Source organism: Lathamus discolor, chromosome 1, assembly GCF_037157495.1.
Source record: "Lathamus discolor isolate bLatDis1 chromosome 1, bLatDis1.hap1, whole genome shotgun sequence".
NCBI lineage: Eukaryota > Metazoa > Chordata > Aves > Psittaciformes > Psittacidae > Lathamus > Lathamus discolor.
Genome location: NC_088884.1, coordinates 11,005,138 through 11,019,959, shown reverse-complemented (window position 1 = coordinate 11,019,959; position 14,822 = coordinate 11,005,138). Strand labels below are relative to the sequence as shown.

The 14,822-nt window shown below is 37.7% G+C and overlaps 1 protein-coding gene across 2 annotated transcripts in view; it reads left to right on the top strand.

Moving 5' to 3' along the window:
- The window catches only part of ARID2 (AT-rich interaction domain 2), a 104,074-nt gene that overhangs the window by 85,651 nt on the left and 3,601 nt on the right, over nt 1-14,822 (top strand). For both annotated transcript variants that reach the window (XM_065690534.1, XM_065690453.1), the window contains 5 exons: nt 4,287-4,435; nt 9,566-9,704; nt 9,801-9,886; nt 14,158-14,281; nt 14,370-14,461. In XM_065690534.1, coding sequence (XP_065546606.1) covers nt 4,287-4,435; nt 9,566-9,704; nt 9,801-9,886; nt 14,158-14,281; nt 14,370-14,461 — 590 coding nt within the window. The remainder of the gene's footprint in view (nt 1-4,286; nt 4,436-9,565; nt 9,705-9,800; nt 9,887-14,157; nt 14,282-14,369; nt 14,462-14,822) is intronic.

The window sequence follows — 14,822 nt, the reverse complement described above, 5'->3', positions numbered from 1 at the left end:
TTTTGTGTACCTTGTTCCTAGATTATTGCTTTCCTGAGGCATTGTGCTGGACCTGTGGATGAAAAAGAGAGGAATGAGCAATTACCTACCTGTACACTTCCTTTTCTTTTCTACTTTTTCTTAACTCCTCTTCAAACGCCTCCAAAACATCTGTTGGACATAACCATGTTGGTTTGTCCCAGTTGGTGTGTGTTTTGAAGGAAGGCTCTGTTTTCATGCCAAGTTTCCTAGAAGTGAGCAAATCTGATCTAAATTGCCTGATCTGGCTTTTAAAGTAAACACTTCCCTGCTCATCCTTGTCATCCCGTCATAAAAAATGGACACCCATTTCTCTTAAGGCTGCCCACTTGAAACATGCTTGTGTGGAAATTTAGGTGGCAAAAACTATGTGAGCATTGCCTCAACTATTTGCTCCTGCTTTCTGTTGATTGGGAAGCTGAGAATTACTATGCGCCAGAAAGCAGGTGTGTAGCTCCAGGAGGTGTAATTCATTCCTAGCCACAGAGCAAATGAGTTTCTTAGCTAGAAGTACTGAAATACAGAATCTTTGTGCTTTTATTGCTCTTCACTTGTGAAACACACCGTTGCAAGGAGACTTAAACTTCAGTAATCTAACAAGAAAAGAACATCTATATTAGTGCCTACCCATCCACCTGACCCTTTCCTCATGCTCAAATCCTGACATACTGCTTTTCAGCTTATAGGTTACCTTTTTATGTACATTCACTATGCTGAAGCTAAACATAAAATTTTGTAATACCAAACTGTAAGTCCTACGATACTTAAAAAATATTTTTACTGATAATTAACTGTTTATTGGTGAGTTAAATGCATTTACAGTGGGTGTGCTAAAAATACAGAAAAAATACAGCCTAATGCCTTTAAACTGCACGTGTCAACAGGACCCACATCACACTGGGATGCAGTATGTTGTCTTGCTGACGGCACACTAGGCCTTTTTAAATAAAATGGGCAGAGATCATGCTACAATAGTTATCCACTAATACATAAGTGGAATGGCACCATTTGTTCTGAGAAATAGAGGTGGAGACCATTTCTGGCCCCAAGCCGTAGGGTTTCTTATTCTTGCTACAAAGAGAGCTTGTGTGCCCAGATGGAGGAGCTCTTGTGCATGAAAATAAATGAATATCTTTTGTAAACAGTCCATTCTAGTTGATAGAAAGCTCTTAGCTTTGCTCTTGGTTTTCATGAGCATGCTGGACTTTCTCCTCTCTCCCCCCCGCCCCCCCATAATATTCAATCTGAAGTCATCCAGTCTAGATACAGAATCTCCTGCTTATTAAAAGTAGGCTGTGGTATCTGTTCTGTAAGTAGACTGCACAGTCACCAAGGGTTTGTATTTACATAGTTTTTAGAGTTCAGTGCAAACCCTACTGAGATAGGTGATACTGCTTAGAAGTACTTTTCAGTCCCAAGACCTGGGGAGATCTGCCTTGCGAAAGTGGTGGCAGATGCAAATTATGTAATGGACAGGTCTAATCTGGTTATGAAAAGATGCCATGAAGTGCTTTCAAGTGTGCTAGAGTACAGGGTGCTTGATTTCTTGAGGAACCTGCTATCACTAAATGTTTTCCCTAAAGGAAGAAATCTATGCCATGGGGAATTTTTTTCCCAGCAATTCTTTATTAGGAAATGTTCAATGTCTGTCATAGTTGTGCGTGTTAAAGAAGTGAGTTTTACATAGTCTTTGCGTATCAGTACTGTAAAGTAGGTAGCACATAGCAGGTACTTCTAGGTACATTTCTGGAAAAAAGGAGTATGACTTCTGAAAAGCAAAGACTATACCTAATTTTAGTGATGTCCCATGTATCATGCATTGCTTAATGGATACATGAATATAGAGGAGGGGGGGGGAAACAACTTACATTTCTAAAATAAAACCTAGGAAAACAAATGTAACTGCTTTATCTGTTGATTATAAAATGCGGTCAGCACAGCTGATAGGCAAGCAAGAGATTTGACTTAAAAATACATGGCAGGTGTAACCGCCTCATGCTGCAAGTTTGAGCAGAAATACTTTGCAGTACAGCAGTAATAAGAAAATTCTGAACAACAGCGATTACTTTACACATTTCAATTTATCAGCTGCATTTTTCATCACTGAAAAAAAAGGTAGAAAGAAATTGGAGGGGAAACCAAATTTAACTTTTTGTCCTGAAAATTTGTTCCCCTTTCTGTGCTCTTTTTATTTCCAGCATGTAACATTGTGTTGTATATCTCAGATTTCCTTGTTTAAAATAAACAATTTTTTAATGAGATGGTATTAAACCCTTTGAATACCACTAGGAGAGCCTGCCAGAAAAACCCTTGAGGAAAAAAATCATAATTCTGGATTAATTGCAGGGTTTGCTTAGAATGGAGTAAATAATACATGAACCGCACATTGAATGATGAGAATTAAATGAAATACTGAATTCATTCAGTAAGCTCACTCTCTTTCCAACACATTAAATGAGACAGAAGTTCTATAGGGATAAAAAGTCACATAAAGGCCATAATAAAGTATTGATACCAGGAGGCCAAGTAAATATTGCAAAACAAGCTGTACTGCTGACATTTGATTATTTTACTTTCAGCTTCTCTTTAAAAATGCCATGTAAAAGGGATGCTGATCTTAAAAAGCTCTACTTGTATTTACCTTTTGTTAAAAGATATATTATGAGGATTCATTACATAATCTGTAAAATAGCTTAGAGGACTTTAGATGGAGATCGTTGCTGAGTCCAAAATAATTAGCGATGACTAATGGACTTGGGAGTCCTTTATTAACGCAAATCACAGGCATCATACAGTAGTTGTGCTGTGTCCAGGATTTAAGCTTGTATATGTGAAATGTTTTGGTTTTGATGAGGCTTTTTTGCTGTCCCTTTGGTCATGTTGTTAGCGTTGTATGATAGTGATAGTTACTAACGTGTTACCTTGAGTGACTTGTCCACAATGCCAATAGAGAGCAGCAGGAAAGTAAGACCAATATGCAAATGAAATGTCAGAAGTTGTGATTAGCTGTTTCTTTACAGTTAAAAGTCTAAAGCTATTCTGTAACAGCTGTAAAGATGTAAAACAGAGTACTGTTTGCAATAATTGAAAGCACTTCTTTCAGAATACTCTTAAGCAGTTTTGTTTGGTCTGTTTTTAAAGAGTTACATTCCTTTTCTAACAGTGAGAAAGTAAAGGATGTTACTCTTCATTCCTAGCTAGTATTCAAAAGCTTAGTAATTTATTTTTTTTTATTGTATCATCTTTATAAGCCTCTTGCTGGCCAGAGTCTTCCAGGAAAAAAAGAAAGAAGAAAAACAGTATTCTGACATAAATACTATGCCAAAATGGGAAGTCCAGTGTTACCTGTTAGTGAGAAGAAGAAATAACATAGATGTGATTATGTTTTAATCTCCTTTTAAGTCACTTTTGAGTTAATTTTTATTTATTGTTAAAATAAGTGTCTTGCTGCCCTTGCTCCCTTGCAGTATCACATCTTCTTCCTTTCTGAAATGTTTGCATTTCACTGTATACGAATTACATGGCATGTTCAGGCATTCTAGGTATGTGGTGTTCTGTATAAAGATACATGTGGTAGCTGGTTTTACAAGAGCTTGAAGAACTGTATAGTTTTCCAAGTTTTATAAAGAAAATGGTATGTCATAGTTTGAGCCTGCTGGTCTGCGATAGTGTTTCCTCAGCAGTGTTCAGTTTACCTTCTCTTAACTCACTCTGTAACATAGGCTGATGTGTACTAATGTGGCAGCTCCAGGATTCCACAGGTGCAGCATGTAAAACCACTTCATCAAAGAACATAAAACAATTTATTAGATGTATTAGTGCTCATCTTACTTCTTTTAGCAGAATTTTCTCCTACACTTACATAGGAAAGTGAACTACTTTGTGTGCTGATATTGCAGCCTCTTGTGTTTGCATGTGGTTTTTTTCTTTCCCTAAAGAACAAATAAAGCCTTTGCAAAATAATGCTGTCCTTTGCTCCACTAGTGCCCTTGAGCAATTCCTTTGCAGTCGTAATTCTGTATTTGAATTTGGCCATGAGGGTTACGAATTTGAATAGTAGAAGCTTCTGCATAAATACCGTGGTGTAATAGTTGTGTGTTCCTTGTGTTACTCTGTCTATTAATGCTTTTTCAGAGTTCAAAGTGTTAAAATCTGAAAACTTGTGGTGGATTAAAGTGTAAAACGAAAGACCTTTGAACAACAGTAAAACTGTACGTCAAGTCTTGAAATAAACCCTGTTTAAAACTGTGTTTTAACTTTTTCTACAGAGCACACCTGCAACGTCGATACCAACAGTGCAAGTACAGGGCCAGCAGATCAATTTGCAGCCGCCTTCATACACTGCAGCAAGTCAGCATGCAGAGCAAATGAAAAAACCTGGACAGAACTTCATGTGTCTGTGGCAATCTTGTAAAAAGTAAATGGCTCCTTTATTTAACTACCTTTTACTAATATGTAACAGATGGGTGTGTATAGGTGTTTCTACAAGTTCTGTCCATTCTGTTTCTTTGTTACCTTATACATTGCCCCTGGGGAGAAGAAAGTGAAAAGTTAAGGAAGCCAAAGCTGAGAATGGGGGATTGCAAGACATGTAACTGCTCTCAGTTATACCTCAGAGCATAAAAGGAGGATTATGTGGCTTTCTTGTAACAGATTGATTCTTCAGTAATAACTAAAATATAGTCATATAGTTCAGGGTTGTTTTTTTTTTTTTTTAAATCTAGCTCTGAAGCTTGTTCTCTGTGTTGCAAATATAAAAATAGTTCCTGTACTCCAGTTACAAATCATGTCTTGACATTTTCTTGTTTTCAGCTTTTAATCTTGTGTTTCCAGTTTTGCGAGGGCAGGGTGTTGCACTTCTGTGTCCTGGTTGAAGTCTTATTTAGATTATGACTAATTTCAGTAATTATGATACCATTTGTGTGCCACAGGACTTCACTGTCATGAAAGGAAATTAAAAGGAGCTTAGCCTTAAGACTAGACAGCAGTGATTAGACTTTTTTGATTTGTTATTGATGTCTTTCACAGAGAAGAGCAAGCTATCAGACTTTCAATTGTAGGCTGATGGAAACATTATGCTACCCTTATTACCAATATGTATATTTTGACATTGATTTTTAAAATAACAGGTTTTTGAATGTGTTTAGTTTTCACCTTAGAAGTGTTTTTTGTTTCTTTGGTAGGTGACGCTTCTCTGTGTAAAAAAATACATGTAAAGGTTTACTTACCTTTTACTTTATTCCTTTAGTACTGATAAATTTAACTGTAGGGCCATACTCTCCTGGCTGCATAATAGATGCATGAACACCTGTGTTGGTACAAGAGTGGGTTGTACTGTGGTGGAAATGAAAAGCTGGGAGGTTTGTAGCAGAAGCCGCACCAATTTATACCATCTTGAAGAAGGGGGTTGGAACTTGATGATCTTAAGGTCCTTTCCAGCCCTAACTATTCTATGATTCTGTAACTACAATTTTGAAGCATAACTTAGTTCCCAAATTTCTTCTGTGTCTGAAGTTATGTAGAGCTAAGGTAAATAAGCTCATGTGAGTAGCCATGGAATAAGCCAGTATCCCATGTAAACTACAGTGTAAATATGTGCAGACAAAATTTGGGCAGGAGGAGGAGCCATGCAGTTATGATTACCTTGTATTATTAGTGCTTTTGTAAATTTGTCTTAAAATATTATTCCAGTAAGTTTTCCTGAGACTATGGGGTTATGTGGCCCTTATTTTACAAGTTGATCTCTATATTTTGCTTCGAAGATAATGTACTATTTCTCTTGGTTTAATTTCTCCTGTTGACTTCTTGTACTGGTTTTTGTTCACAGTTAAGTTTCATTATTTTCAAAAGGCTTCAGAGATTTTTGCATTGAAAAAATTTACTCCATGTGGCACACTGTTCTTCTTACACTATCTCTCACTTTTAAAGTGTTTATTTCGGTCCCAGCCTTAAAATGGTTTGGATAAACATTACGCTCAGCATTCTCTGAGGTGAACACCAAAATGTGAAGTTAGCATCTTCCTCAAGTGTATGTTCTTTATTCATATTCCTTGAGCAGCCTGATTAAAAAAAACAGAAATGTCAAATCTCCTGTAGGCTTTCTGCTTCTGACAGACATAAAGAAAAATCTAGAATTGCGGCCTCTTACTGTAACTTTTATTTATAGCTCTCCCTCTTGGCTGTTTTCATTGAGTTTTTTCAGCAGGAAACAAAATTTTTTGGAGTGGACCATTAGTCTATGTGAACTTCATATCCACTACTTGGTTTCACTCATGATTGCATAGCAATTTTTTTCCCTAGGTATTAAGGACACAGTTCATTGTGGCAGAATGATAGAACAGTGTATCTTTCATGGTGTTCACAATTAACTGGAAAGATATGACAGGAGACAAATTTGATACGGTATTTGCACCTGTTTCCCTAAGCATGTTCTTTAATTCTCACAATACATCAGCATTGAGTTTCCCTTCCAAGATATATTATAGAAGGCAGGCAGGCTTTCAGAAACATTTTACTGAGAATCAAAATAAATATGAATAAATGTTTCCTTTCCTACCCACTAACTTGACTGCTGTGCTCAGCAGTATTCCAGTGGCATGGGTATGGGTTCTGCTGTTTGGATTCTTAAAACTGAATTAGAAAACGTTATACCAAGATTTTGAAATTATACTACAGATTTAATAGTGTCTGAAGACCACGACCAGATCAGGCCCAGTTATGCATATAGTTGTTGTCCTGGGTTCAGCAGTAGCTGGTGCAGTGCTGTGTTTTTGACTTTCAGCCTGGGAACAGTGCTCATAACACCAGTGGTTTTAGTTGCTGCTCAGTAATGTTTACTCTGACCAAGGACTTTTTGAGTCTCATGCTTTGCCAGGAGGAGGGGAAGCCAGGAGGAAGCAGAGACAGGACACCTGACCCAAACTACCCAAAGAGGTGTTCCATACCACAGCATGTCATGCCCAGTGTATAAACCGGGGGCAGTTACCCGGAAGGGCTAGATCACTGCTCGGGTCAAGGCTGGGTATCGGTCAGCAGGTGGTGAGCGGTTGTATTCTCTTCCCTCATTATTTCCCTTATCATTACTATTATTGGTGGTAGCAGCAGTGATTTGTGTTATACCTTAGTTACTGGACTGTTCTTATCTCAACCCATGGGAGTTACATTCTTTAGATTCTCCTCCCCATCCCTCTGGGAGTGGGGGGAGAAATAAGGGTGGGGGGGGAGTGAGTGAGCAGCTGTGTGGTTGTGAGTTACCAGCTGGACTTAAACCAGGACAGTTGTAATGATTGGCTGCTTGCAGATGTTTTCAGATAAGACTCTTAAGAGGTGTTAGTCAGCACACTGCTTCGCATTGAGGATGTAACAGAAAGTAGGTGTTTTCCTTTGAAGTTCCTCTGTCTGCAAGTACTGCTAATTGTATTCAGCTTAAATTAAAAGCTGCTGTTTGGTTTCACAGGTAGGCAGGAGATGTCTGCTCTTGAGTTTCTTTGTATTTAAAAAGTATATTGGAAATGCTATTGAATCTCCACTGCCTGTCAAGCCAGCTATTAGTTTAATATTCTGTTCAGCAGCTGAACAGAATGGTGGAGAAATTAAGTGGGAAATGAGTCAACTGACCATATTCTCATGTATTCTCAATACTTTTTTTCTTACTATCTTCAGGTATTTCTTTCAGGAAAACTTTTTTTTTTTTTTTCCCCTGAAGTGGTAGTAATTTTAAGTCTTCTTAGATCAGTGACTGAAGTATAACACTGAATGTATTATACAATGAATGAACCAACACAGCTTAAATAGCTTTATTTTTTTCTTAAAGCCTTGCCATGTTGAATACAATGTTTAAACAACATTTTGGGTTTCACTTACACCATGAAATTTGCTTCGTCCATGCCAGGATTTATTCATATTTGTGCCAGGCTTAAGTTTACATATTGACTTCCCCTTAATTGTGGGAAGACATCTTGCTGTCCTCTGAAACGTCAACTTTTGAGTCTATGTAGATGTAAAACACTTTCTTTTCGTTTTCTACTATGGGCTGTCCAGACCAACTGCAAGAGGCAGGTATTTCTTCTTCTCAGTTTCCCTTCCCAGTAAGAGCTGACTGGCATGGAAAAGATGAATGCTTTTTTAGAGAGTAGTATTTATTGCCTGTGCAGAAGGTAGTTGGTGTATTACAGGAGGTAGTTGCTGTGTTGCAAGCGGTTATAGCAGTAGGATTCCGTTTATACCAGAGACTTGTCTCCGGGTGGTATTAGCTCTATGACACCTTTATAGGGTTCAGATAACAGTATCTACACTTAGGCCTACGTATCAGTTTCAAGTATGCTTGCGTAATGGATGCTATTAAAATGAGCAATATGATGTAGAAAGAGGTGGCTTGATCAAAGCACCTACTGATCTGCTATTCATATGCTGAGAGTTCTGACTTGATCTTGTCCATAAGTGACTCCTGTGAGTTAAAAATGTTACTCCATCCTCGGCTGCTTGTTGTAACTGTCTGATTGGAGGTCATTTCCCTCTTGGCACTGGTCAGGCCAGTGAGTTCAGTCAAACATCTTAATGCAAATACTTCTCTTTCTAACTGAAACTAAAATACTGGCATGTGAACCCAAGTGGCTGAGGTGGGTGCATGTGTTTCCTCTTCAGTAAGACTGCTGTGCTAGTGGCATCTGTCCAGCAAGTGCGTGAAGACAGCTGGTGATAGTGACTTCCCAAATGGCAGCAACTGGGTTTCTAGACCTTTTCTGTCCAAGCCTTAAGTGGGTGTTGATGAGCTGGATTAGTTGTATTGAAATGAGCTGTAAGCAGCTAAGTCTTTCGTTTGGCTGGTTGTTGAAGTAAAAGATGTAATTTGTAACACTTAACACCTTTAAAATGTTATCTAGACTGAAAAAAAACCAAACCTCTTTTGAGTCACTTCCTATTTTCATTTACTATTTTTTTGAAATGCAGTGATTCTCTGTTACCATTTGATATGCATTACAATAATGATTCTTTTGTCTACTTGACAATTTGAAAACAAAGATCTAAGAACTGTTGATTCACCAGTATTTTGGGGTAGTGTTCACAGTGTATTGTAGGTCTTCTGCCACTTTGAAATGGAAGAAAATCCTTATCAGGATGAACTCACTGCAAGGTGGTTTATGCCTGTGCTGTCACAAAAGAGAATATGTGAAATACAGTGTTCTGTTACAGGGCCAGGCTTAGGACAACTTCATCTTTTCTCCATCATTCCCCATTGCAAAGAATGGGTCGGTTGGAATTAATGTGCATTATTCCTTTGGTAAAGTATAAATAGAAAAACAGAACCATGGTATTTAAATCAAACTCAGCAAAATTGTATTGCTATTTATTGGTAGCTCACTAGTAATACATGTACATGGTTTTACTTCTAAAATTTTATGACTGTTTATCAGTGCATGTCTCATTTCTGAAAATAAAAACCATTAGCCAGTATGGGTTTGTTTGTGATGTTTGCACTTTATCATTAACTGTAAAAAAACACTTAAATTCATCTCTCCCCCCACCCCCCAACCCCCCGTTTTTGTAGGTGGTTTCAGACACCATCACAGGTTTTCTATCACGCAGCAACTGAACATGGAGGAAAAGATGTCTACCCAGGGCAGTGCTTATGGGAGGGATGTGAACCTTTCCAGCGGCAGAGGTTTTCCTTCATTACCCATTTACAGGTGCAGATTTTCTTTTACATATTACTTCAGAAAACAGTAGGAATTTCATGGTAAACTTCCATTCAACTTTCTCACTGTCTTTTTTTCTTTAAGCAGGATAAACACTGTTCCAGAGATGCTTTGCTTGCAGGATTAAAGCAAGATGAACATGGACAAGCAGGAAATCAGAAGCCTTCTAATAAGTAAGAGACCTGAGCCTCATTAGCCATAGAGAAAATAAGAGAATTAGAAATTATCAGAAGAATTTATGTATTTATAACTTGGCTTATCAGGTGAAAATCTTGCTATGTAGAGTCTATAGCAGTAATCAGACTTGAGGTGAATTACATTAAGACAAAATGGGCAAAGAAGCGAAAAGATTGTGGTATGGGAGGTGTGGTTGCAGTTATCATAAAAAACTGGGTAATTTCTTAAGGTATATGGTCAGTACGCTTTTGAATATTGTTCTCAACATTTTATTCTGATTTTTTGCCAACCGTAGAGCTGTTTATAACTTTTATTACAACAGGCAAATGCATGTAATCCAAGTGGAAAGTTACTTGTTGTGTATAGTTCAGCGGTTTCATCAGCTGAGATGGATTGTCTTGTAACTTGCTGTGCTCCTTCCAGTTTTGTGGTCTAAATTTGGACTAATTTGGTCCAGGGACTCTTGTAATATACTTTCATTTAAACAAGCAAGCAAGATAAATACCAGCTCCTTTGAGTCTTCTAATTTTGTGCTGCTACCTGGAGTCAGTTTTGGCTCTCCTCTTTCCCAAAGTTATTTCAAGCATCTGGAATTAATATTCTAGAGCGCAGCCCTATTGCTTTGGGGTTGTGGGGGTGATTATGTTAATATTGGAGTTATTCAGAATTCACGTAATTGTGCAAGTGTATTAAGACTAGGTCTTTGTTGGTAACCAACTGGAATCTTTTTGTTGCAAGCTGAAGATGTAATTACATGGTCGCAGGCAGATTTTTGCAGTCTGTTCTGCAGCTTCTTAAATTGCTACCAAGCTCCTGGAGGCAGCAAAGGAAGTTGAGTATGAAAGTTGGTAAATTTAGTTTGGGAGTCCTTTTACTTTCTTAAATATAAACAGATTTCTTAACACAGACTTACAATTGCTTTATGGTGCCTTATTTCATTACACTGAACAACATTTACACCTCTGAAAACCACAAAATGAAGAATTATGTTAATGTAGTCTTAAATACTTGGTAAATGGGAAGTGTAGGGCTGATGCCATCTACTATCATGGTGTGATCCTAACTGCCTTATCAAAAACAGTCTGTCGTACAGGTAACACTACATGCAGTAGCTACTTGTCCTCACAGGCTTCTTTAAAATTGATGCAGGTACTCAGAAAAAAACATTCATACATCCCCTCTTCTGAGGCAGTATGCACTAGTTAAGTGGGATTTGGAAGTAGAAATTTATATTCATAACCAGCTCCTGCTGAAATACTGAGACTGCAATAGCATAAGATACTAAGAATGTGATTTCAGAATGTAAGTTGAAATAAGAGCATTCACTACTCTAAGTAGGATGGTTTGAGTCTCTCTGCCATCCCTTGTTCCTTCTCATGGCTATGCGCTGCTTACAGTGAGAGAGCTAGCTTTAGTTTTTTGTCTGATTGCATGGTAAATCAATCCTAGTTTTAGAAAAATCTAATTAATTTTAAAAGTGGATTTTTCAGATGAGTAGAATACAGCTGGCTTACAGTCAGTGGAACACCAGTACAGGAGGTGTGCTGGAACAGAAGAAAGGGATGAGACCTTTCTTTGTTAGCACTCACAGCAGTTAATACACTCATTTTATATGAAGTCATGGAAATTCGTTGTCCGTTACTTTTAATCTCTTCCCTCATGTCTTCATTAGTCCTCTTTTACCAAAGAAGAAATCAATAAACAGGAATATTTCGACTAAATGTGATGTGTAACCCACATAATCTTACAGAGCTGCTACAAAGTTATGTTCACGCAACTGATAAGAGCATCTAGCTACATGAGGAAGACAAGGCTTGATAATTTGCTTTCTGGAATCAGTGGCTTGTCAAATGAAACCTTAAGCTTGCTCCAACCAGTCACCTTAATTTGGCATACATGGTCAGGTTGGAAAACTGACTGCCAAGGTTTTGGCTTAATTTACTTTCGGTTGAGTCCTAGAAACTTGTCAGATATATCAGCATACACTGATAATCCGTGTGACTGAATTCTTCCATGGAGCTGAAACAACGTAAAAACGTGGTGCTGAGGTGAAGCATGTGGAAGTCATCGCCTTTTAGGCATGAATTAAGCCAACTTTCTTCACTTAATCCATCACTGTCCAGTATAACTACACCTACATCCGGGAATGCAGATAGAGTGTTACTGGTGCTGGAAGTAAAATCTGTGGAACACAGTGTAAGGGCCCATTCTTCTAATCATACTTTCTGTCTATCATGACGCTATATGTACTTGATCTGTAATGGCTTTTGCTAGAACCAAGCTAGCAGTTAAGATATATTACGGAGTTGGTTATAGACCTTAATTCTGTATCTCTTTGCTTTTACGGTTGTATTGTTTTAACTCTTCTTCTTCTGGTTTTCAGAGGTAGCTGAATATTGCATTCTGGAAGGTCAGGTAGCACTAACAGTTTATGTTGACTGTACCTGTGTGCATTTGAATCTTTTTGGATTCACGTTAGGTTTTTTTCCTTGTTGCCCCTGAAGCAAAGGCTGTAGCATGAGCTGCCAGAAATATTTTTCATGCACCATGGGAGTGGGAGGAGAGATAAGTTTAAATCACAAGATGAATGGTGTGGTTTGAGGTTAAGGAGAATATTATTAAAATGAATTCAAGAATCTAGCTGTTTCTTGAGAGATCCTTGCTCACAGACACAAGTCAGTCTGCTGGATGAATCAGGAGCTTTTTAATCAACTTCTTTTTTTCCAGAATCAAAAAGAGAAGACAGCTTTTTTACTGTCTTCTTAATGTATTAGGAATGCATTCCTGATCTATTGCACCTGGCCCTTTTTCAGTATTTCTCTAGAATTAAGGCAGTGTTACTTCAGTTTTCCAAAATGTAGCATGATAGCTGTTGAGAGGCATTGGGAACAGCCTCCATTGATGAATCCTTGTTCTTCTCAATACAAGGAAAACAAAACTGTTCCAGAAATTAAAAGTGAAGATGATAATTCCTTTACTGTTGTATTCAGTTTCCTACAGACATGTGTCATTGCCCATCAGTTTCATAATTCAGCCCCTGCCCTTCTCCATTTCCTTCATAAAGGTTTTCAGACTCTTACTTCCATTCAGAGGATGACAGTGTGAGCAACATTTTTAAAGAGAAGTCTGTCTGTTAATACTTCTTAGTTTTCTGTTTTGTGGTTTAAAGCTGCACATATGATCCAATTTTCTAACTTGTAGCTGGGTTTCCTTGTTAGAATTTCAATTTCTGAAGAAAGTCTCTCTGGATAAAGAACTCAAGTTTTATTCTTAGAACGTTCACTTACAGTGAAAGATGCCTAAATAATGCTCTTACAGGCTAACTTTAATTTTAAAAATTAAACATACACATTTGATTCATACCTTTGCACATGAGCACTGCTTGCACTTAATCAGATTCTACTACGGTATTAAAAGGTTTAATAATAATATTGTTCAGTATGTTGAAGTGTGGTGATGTTTTCCACCACTGATCCTGCAAAACTTCCCTTTGGGATGTCATGGGTCTTACTTAAGTGAAGTTGCATATTTATGCATTCTAAATTGGAATTGTATGAGTAAATTAAAAGCTTTAGGTTAAATAAAGCTTCGACTTCTGTGTTAATACTGAAAATGGAGAATTTGTACCAGCTTTATAAAATGCCCTGCTTGATTTATTAATCAATCTGAAAGCTGCAGTAACAGGTAATTGGTTTTACAAATGTTTGATCTGTTTTAACAATTAGATGGTTTATGTCTTACATCATAACTTAAATCATGTTCTTATATCACTCCTCACTAACCACAGTTAATGTGTATTTTATATTGTCTTGGTGTCTAATGGTCCCAATGAGCTGTGTCAAGTTTTGAATAGCAATATTTTAAGGACATTCTCTGGCCAAATCTCAGATGACATTTGCATAGCTGCTATCCCAGTTCCTGTTAAAGCCCGTCTGATAAAACATTCCTTTAAATCGGTACGCTTCAGGAAGTGGCTGTCATTAGTACACTTTATTACTTTTACATCGCAAATGTCATGGGTGATGAGCAGTACTTCAAGAAAAGTGTATCTTCACATAAAATAAAGCCCATGACTCTTCTGAATGCTTTGCAGTAAGATTTGTCTCTGCGGAAACAAAAGGCAAATCACGTATCATCACCCAGTGTTAGTGGATCTTTGTGTCTCTGTTCAGATGGGTTACAAAATTGTGCAATAAAGTTTCGGTTGTTTATCTCCTCAAAAGTGGTGCAAAGCTTATTTTTATGAATTCTTTCTTTACTAACATAGGCAGCCAGCTGCAGGGGGCACTGCCTCTACTCCCAGAGCACAGAAGGCCATTGTGAATCATCCTAGTGCTGCCCTAATGGCATTAAGGAGGGGATCAAGAAACCTTGTCTTCAGAGATTTCACAGTTAGTATTGTTTGACTTAAGTATTAGATATTAATTGTGGCCTGCTACTGCAGGGGTTTTACTTCTTTTCTTCTCTTTACTTTTGCAGGATGAGAAAGAGGGACCAATAACTAAACACATCCGATTAACAGCTGCCTTAATATTAAAAAATATTGGTAAATATTCAGAATGTGGTCGCAGGTAAGCATTGCATGATTCCTCTAATACCAATGGGCAATGTTGTCTCTGTTAAGTACCAGACAATAGGCAGGTGTTAGTTAGCCTTTAGAAACACCAATAGGTATATTGACAGTACAATTTCTGTATCAGTTCTGCACTGTTTAGTTCCCCACACAAGTTCTCAGCATTACCTTACCTAAGACAGTATTTGTGATCCAGACTTTTGGAATGTGTCTGCTAAATTCGACAGGTTAAATTTTTGGAGACAGATGAGAGAAACCTTGGCTGCAGGTCTTTTTCTTCCTGAAGGCAGTAGTGCAAGACTCTAAAAATTAATTCTTCTGTAAGCAACTTCCCATTTATCTCAACTTGTGAAAGGGGA